General features: G+C 34.6%; 1 protein-coding gene across 1 annotated transcript; it reads right to left on the bottom strand.

The window, feature by feature from the left end:
- Positions 1 to 1,704: 1,704 nt before the first annotated feature.
- On the bottom strand, positions 1,705 to 4,433 carry LOC117109617 (nephrin-like). The gene has a single exon (XM_033251999.1). It carries the CDS (start codon positions 3,683 to 3,685, stop codon positions 2,279 to 2,281), a length of 1,407 nt encoding a protein of 468 aa, XP_033107890.1. The 5' UTR covers positions 3,686 to 4,433; the 3' UTR covers positions 1,705 to 2,278.
- Positions 4,434 to 8,238: the final 3,805 nt, after the last annotated feature.

Below are 8,238 nucleotides of genomic sequence, written 5' to 3'. Positions count from 1 at the left end.
GGGAAACTTTTTTTTCCACACCCGCAGATTCCTCTTCTTTAACGTTAATTTATTATCGTTGTTGTGGTCTAGCAATACTATTCTATGATGTCTTGTTGCAGCATTCAGCGTGTGGGGTTAACTCGGTAATCTCACGAATGATTCCAACAGAACTGCGTGCACTTGTGTAGTGATAAAGAAGACATTTTTAACATTTGTGACGTCACAGCGATGACGCATCGTATGTGAAATTCTACACAATTAATATCTTTATACAGCTGAGGGTCTGTATGTGTTTTCTTTTTTTTTAAACTGTGGCTAGGTCTGGTACTGGATGCGTTATTTTTGGGTCGGAAAGGTCCGTACCCATCAAGGAGTTTCTAATGTCGCTTTATATCAATTTAATTCCACTTTAGATTCTTACTTCCTTCATTAAAATAATTTATTAAACAAACACAGAGGTGGCACACGCAAGTACAGTACGTGGTGCTTTCGCTAGGCTTATCACGTAGTCCATGGGCTTACGTTGAATTTCATCCCGTGATAGCAGGCTCACCAAGAGGTCCGCTGTAAGCGCTGTGAGGATGAAAGCTTTAGTATTCTAAATGTATCTTAGTCTCTAAAGTGCTGCCTTTTACATGATTTATATTTTGTTAAATTAATTTAATGTATGTCTTGGACTTTTAATAAACACATTAAAGACATACTGTCAGTACTGCCGTGTAAATTTTATACCGTTGGAATTTAAATTACCTAGTTTGCATAATTGTAATAATGTCTTACTAATTAGCTAATTGAAAATTCGAACGAGAATAAAGTCTTGGTAATTTACAGAAAATAATAATGTACCATAGGTTGCACATCCCACTAGCAGGTGTAAGGTTGTTTTGTGGTACAACGTGTAAAAACATTTTTAAAAAATCATTTTTTTTAAAATCTGTGACGTATTGAATGTTTATATAAATCTTGTAAATTAAGTGACCAAGTTCATAGTGTTATTAAGCTTTTCTATTTTTGGGGTGGTAGAATATGTTAAATAAACAAATTAAAAAAATAAAGGCGTTGCATTTTGTCATTATATTTATTACTTATTTATTTTGATCTGAGGGTGATGTTTGTAGTATTGCTATGGTAATTTTCAGGTTCTTTTAAAGCCGGGCTCCAGAAGATAAAACAATTTTGATATATTGTACAGTATGCGTAACCATTCTTTTCTAACATTTTCCTCTAGTTTTTAAATATTCAAAAATCTGTGTCTCATTAACCGCTCCCGAGTTTTTCGTCAAAACACCCCTTTTGTGTCTTAGAATAAACAGTACTGAACAATATATCTTTCCATTCGGAGCCTGCCTTTGATTGTATTCATCATTGATTCCTGTCCAGTATACTTCGCATTGCCTGAAATAAATATACTAAAAATAAATACAATTATATGTTTTTCTTTGAGCATTTACGTGGAGACCACAAGCAAACGCATGCTGGCAAGCTAAGATGTTTTGTATTTAGGTACAGTATGACACTTTTCTGACGACGAAGAGGGGAAAAATAAATGCAGTTCAGAAGTATTATCAACTTCTTCGAAGGGTTGCACAACCACAAAAGTTTACTCGGGACTTGATGGAGATAATACGCCGATTTAAAGACATTAATAACTTCAGGATGTATCATAGGTTTGCTTCTCCCATACAATAATTATATGAACATGCAAGCTTGACAAAACGATAATGTGATTCATTAAATATATACATTTATTAAATCTGTTTATCGGCATGGTTTTTGTACAGAAATCCCGATTTTACTAAGAAATATTTACTATTGTTAAAAGCATCGTTTAATTTTTGGCGTATTTTCTATTTCTTAATATAAGTCTATGCCTACGTGAAATGTTAAATCTGGATTATAAAAAGCTATATCACATGACATGGTGAATTAAAAAACAAGCATATAAACATTACAAAGACGCTTCTCCAATCGAGCGTAGAAATTAAAAATAGACCTATTACTATTTTGACTTTTACATGTATATGTATATTGACAGTCACAAACAATGACAATTATAGGCCAAATAGTAAAGCAATAATCACTAACGGTAACGGCGGTGGTGTCACAGAGATTTCAGCTCCTGTAAATTCGACCCTTCAAGGGCTTAATCTGTAGCAAATTTGTTTTCCACGAATTTATCCCCGGGCCAATACTACTAATGATTGGCTCTCGTTTAGGATATTAGGCCGAAATCTATGAGACACCGGTATAAGAAAGTAATGTGTTTGATAGATAATGTCTGTGAGTCCGTTGCGATTCATACATGCGTTGATTTAGCAACATAAATCGAACCATTGCTTAAGTTTTTAGTGTATATTTCTGTCTCAACTTCGGCGTACATAGATTCGGAGCCACATTCCAGGTCAACTGGTACTTGGATGCCAACATTACGCCGCCAAGTTACAGTATCGTGTAGGGAGGGTTCATTGGTCAAAATCGTATCTTTTGGTTCAAAATATACATCAGGCTGGGCAATGATTCTTCCGGAAGCATCCATGGTAACTTTTTGTGAAAATAGACGGACCATACATAATGGTATCAACATTAGAAGAACAATCACAAACGAGCAACTGCCTGTTATTGCCAGAATCATAGCAATTGTCATTTCGTCAGGATTTGAAGATTGAGACATAGCATCGGGTGAAACAACCCTCCTGGTCAGATTTTGGCTGGGAAAATAGGATGTTTGTTTTCGTGGTTTTACGTTGATCACAAATTTGGCTGAACGGGTACCCTCTGAATTAGACACGGAGCACTGAATTGAAGTTTTGTTGAATTTCTCTGGCTTAAATATTCGAAGCACAAAACCCGAGCTTTCAATTCGATATTCATCTGGAGATGGATTACCGTCAAGCTTCCAATCGTATTTTCTGGCCCGCGGCTTTGCTATACCAGAGCAGATAAACACAGCTTCCCTTCCTACAGAGATTTCTGTCGGTGCCTGAATGGTAACATTCGGTGCAAATTGCACATTCAAAGGTCCAATTGTACAGTTGCGTTCGATGGCTAATACTGTGGAATACATACGGCACCTCACAAACTTTCCATCGTCTTCGGGTTTCGCATCGAATGTGTATCGAAGGACTAACTGGTTATGTTCCTCTCGCGCAGGTCGACTACTTACCATCTTACGGGCAACCCACCACTCTAGATTCACTTTTGGATCAGTCAGTTCAGTGATACAGGTCAAAGTAACCGGATCCGGACTCCGGTAAATCTCAGTTTTAGGTGAACATTCCGGGAACTCTTTACCTGGGACTTGGTTTATGTTAAGCCTCGCAGTGTCCGAGCATTTCCTGTCGTTTTCACCCTCTCTTATACAACACTGAATTTCAGAATTATCGTGAGTTCTCTTGGTTTTGCTAATAACCAGAGTGTATTGGTGAATGTTTACGTCTACACGGATGGAAAATTGCTCGGGGACCTTGCTTTCGTCCCCGATAGTAATAATTTTATTATTTTGCTTCCAAGCCACTTTTTGCAGTCTAGATAGAGAGTTCACAGTGCAGACGAACAATGCCTGCTCACCTTCCTTCACGTCCTGATCATTTGGCTGTATAATAAAACTAAGTTCAGCCCCAGTTAGAGTAACGAAGAACATCACACATATTGTTGCGATTATTAAGGTATTCAGTTTTGAGCATAACATAAACAATTGTTCCATTTTGTTGTATTTTGTTACCTTCGTGCGATAAACACATTTGATTACTTATATATTATTAATCCAGTACCGGAGTAAGACATCAAATGCTGATTTGCTACCCTCAAGTTACAGACGTGCAAATAAATACCAAGAAAATCCATGCATCAATTTCATAGAACAATGCTGGCATGCCAACAATATATTCTTAAAAATATTACAAGTAAAGTGAACGAAGAGCAATCGATAACGAGAGATAAATCATATTCAGATAATCTGCAGAAAGTATTCTTCCCAAGTGTATCACTTATGCTTACGGCTCAAGATAAACAGAGGAACTGTCACGGGGACAGACGTGTGTAATCACCGGCAAACTTCAACATAAACCGAGCTTTGGTCCGCTCTGAGCGCCATTAAAACAAGTTTTCGTGCCAATCACAGGGTTAGCAGCATGTAGTCCGAACAGCTCTCACAGATATTGACTGATATCATCAATGTTTCTGCTTTAACAAGCAATATCAGCAGGGACTGGCCATCAGAAAACTAAAATGTGTATATCGTAATTAGCTAGAAGCCACGCACACAATAACGGCTAGTCGCATCACTTCATTTCATTTCCATATGTCAGCCACTGAGTCAAAAATACTGGGTATAGTTACAAACATTTATGAGATTCTAACGTATTATGCAAATTAAACCATATGGTACTGTCTAAGGAATTACAATCGCACACATACCTGACTGAAGATGCCTACATGATATATTGCATTGTTTCAAAATTGACTGAATTATTTAGTGATATGCGTTGACTTGTACATTGTTTTTTAATTAATAATGACACGAGAATTCTCATCATTTAATATTTTATAGCCGCAAGGAGACAGAAAAAGCCGCCACAACACTGGATATTAATTGCATATATTATATAGACTACATAGATTATTATCAAACTACGCCAATTTAGAGGTCGTCCGGGTTGTAAAAATACCAAGGGACCGAAGCATAATGCAAATATATGTTATTGGTGTCGGGGGAGCATAATAAAGTTTTAACAGTGATGATGTTAAATTGATAAGGGGGTGGGTATGGTGGGTGGGGGCGTTGCTGTGGAATTGAAAATAGATAAACATACTGTATATGCCTATGTATCACATTAAATCAAATAAATAATTTGCATTGCGCTGCCAATAAATGGAAAAAAAAACAGTGAAAAGCAATGATGGATAACATGGTGGAATGTTGAATAATAAATAGATCTATAATAATAAAATCATTCAGTGATACATTTTACGTCCTTAATAGAACGAATGACAAAATTATTATTATTACTATTGGCTTTTCCCAACAGTACTGGGAAAAATCATTGTTTTTATTCTGATTTTTTTTCTTGTATATTATTTTTCCTATCTTTTTGCACTGTTTTTTTTTTCTGGCCGTCACCTTGGTCACATCCCATGCTTAGAATATTTCCGTGCTTTGCCGAAGCATAAGCCATATATCAAGGATGTGCCTCCTAATATTTAGTGTCAATCTATGGTGGGGTGTGCGTGAGAGGACCAATTAGGGTGATTTAAGGTCAAACATATTTTAAAAACCGTTCAGTTGATGTGAATGAAAATTACGGGAAAGTTTAATCAAGTTACAAGGAAGAAATTTGTATGTGTTAGTGACGATTCAGTGAAAGGTGTAAATTTGTGGGTCTTTTCAATTTTTGAGGACCCAGACCTAAATATCTTTAAAAAAAAAACCAATGGGTCTAAATGAAACAGTCTATAATACTTTGTAAAGGTCTTGTAAAAAAACGATCCGCAGTATGGTGTGGATCTGAGGACCATTTAAAGGAAAACGTCCCAGACCACATATTTCGAAAACGGATCAACTGATCTGAATGAAAGGACCCAGACCTAAATATCTCTTTAAAAGAAAAATCAATGAGTATAATTTAAACTTTGTATAACAGTTTGTCAAGGTCGAGTAAAGAAATGATTTTTGTGACGATCCGGAGTAGGGTGTAGATCTTAGGACCATTGAAAGGAAAACATCCCAGACACCACATATTTCGAAAACGGATCAACTGATCTGAATGAAACATTCGGAAAAAGTTTAACCAAGTTACAAAAAGATAGTATTATGTGTTGGCGACGAATCAGTCAAGGGTGTAAATTGGAGGGTCATTTAAATTTTTGCGATCCTAGACGTAAATATCTATAAAAAGTTTTCAATGGGTGTAAATGTAACTTTCTATAATAGTTTGTAAAGGTCCAGTAAAGAAATGACTGAATTTTGTGATGATCCGGCGTAGGGTGGTAATATGAGTACCATTGAATCGCTATGAACTGAAAGTGCACTTTCCTATGCAAGTTCGGCTCATATGGCGCGCAATGGTTATGAGTCATGATGTACGTCGCTATTACCATTGCAGCCATAGTTCAAGTCTCACTAATAACGTCGCAGGGAACTTAGTTTTGGTTTTTTTTTCACTTCATTTATTCCGCTTTATTTAAATTATATTGGTTTTCCGTGTTTTTTTTTACTTTATACGTTTTAACGGCTTCTCTTTTTGTTGCAATTTTAACTTGATTTCTCATTAAAGCAATGGAGAAAAGCCATATGTTCTGTTGTTGAAACAGATATAGTAAGTCTAGATTATTATTATTATTATTATTATTATTATTATTATTATTATTATTATTATTATTATTATTATTATTATTAATCATATTGATTATTGATGTTATTGCTACTATGAAGAGTATTGTTATTATTTATATTATTAGTGTTATTACAATTAAACCTATTAATAATATGCTTTCCGTATTATAGTTACTATTATTATTATAATAATCCACATAGAGTAGCATTCTCATCATATTATTATTATTGGTATTATTATTATTGACATGAAAGGGATTAACAGTCACATGATTAAAAACTAATACAATAGCACAGTATCATGGAGCTGAAATTTTAAGTGCATTCCTATGTTTCCCTTTCTGTGTTCATCAATGCGTTGATAAAGGTGTCGGCAAGTATAGCCGACATAGCTTGAATCACACAAGCCACATTGAAATTTATACACAACGCATTGTTCGTTAACAATCTTAGGTTTTCTTTCTCTCTTCTTTAGGTTTTCTTATTATTATTATTATTATTATTATTATTATTATTATTATTATTATTATTATTATTATTATTGTTATTGTTATCATCATCATCATTATCATCCTAATCATCATCACCATTATTATCTTCATAATATCCTCATCATAATAATTATCATCATCATCGTCATAATCATCATCATAATCCTGATCATCGTCGTTATCGTCTTCATCATCTTCATCTTCTTATGTACTAGTAACTTAACAACACTAAGTTATGATTGAGCTTCAAACGTGAGAATCCAACCACGGCCACTTATACATTCTAGTCGTTATCTTCTGCTTTTTTCGTTGACGGATGTTGCATGCTTTGGTCGTGGAAGCATGCATCAAACATAATATACTGTTATCACGAGGATACATTGATAAGCACTACACGTGCGCAAAACGCATTTAGAAGGAGGCACAACAGGCGACGAACAAGCAAAGCATTATTTTGCGACTTATTTTTATTTAAGTATTGTTGTTGTTATGATATTAAAACACAGTCATCAAGTTCAAATAATACAAACTACTGTAAATCGTTGATGAGCAATTTCCAACTCTTTTTAATCGTTTTTTTTTTCATTCTACAATGGATGTGCGTCCACCCAAATCTAATAAAAATATTTTGCTTTACATTTGTATAGGCCTAATAATAACTGTATTTGAAAACTACACTTTTGAATCTGTGGCACACGCCATGCGGTGCGTTCACAATAAAACCATAAAACCACAGACTTTACCACTATACAAAATGACGAAGCTTAGAGATAATTCAATAAAATATACAGTGACACTTAAAATCTATTAATATTAACCTACTCATTTAAAACCGTTCAAAATCATTAAAAATACAAGTTAAAGAGGAATTGGTAAAAAACTGCAAAAGGGTTAAAATTTGGATTAAAAGTTGAATTTAAACTTTTCAAGAAACTGTATAGTTACATTGGTAAGATGGTTGAAATGCTTCAAAAGTGCTTCGAATAAGATTAAAATTAAAATCATGCAATGCTGTGTATTAACATTTTATTAGCTTTCAACTAAAAAATGAAGTCCTGGTAAAACTCTAAATAAATCAGTGACTTAATGAAAGGTGTATTTTTACTTGTTGTCTTTGTAATTTTCTGATGGCAGTAGATCTATATCTTTACTTTTGTTGTTGTTAAAACTCTTTCTTTGTTCTGCCTGTACATAGTCATTGCGTGTACATCACGAACTTTTTTATGAGCTCATGGTTGCCTTTACGTTAACAGAATCAGGACAAAATGATAGGATTCCATCAGTGAGCTATTTCTGTGACTAACTACTTTTAGAAGTGTATCACATACCGTTTTAATATCGTAAACAATTCCACGTGATAACTCTGAAGTAGCCACGTGACATAGTACAGTATAAAGTGTTTGTGATTGACGTGATTGTGCCACACACAAACAC

The sequence above is a fragment of the Anneissia japonica genome, unplaced genomic scaffold, assembly GCF_011630105.1.
Source record: "Anneissia japonica isolate Jap-2015-1 unplaced genomic scaffold, ASM1163010v1 scaffold287829_len2072220_cov186, whole genome shotgun sequence".
Classification (NCBI taxonomy): Eukaryota; Metazoa; Echinodermata; class Crinoidea; order Comatulida; family Comatulidae; genus Anneissia; species Anneissia japonica.
The sequence above is the reverse complement of the archived record's forward strand: the minus strand, read 5'-3'. Positions and strand labels throughout refer to the sequence as shown.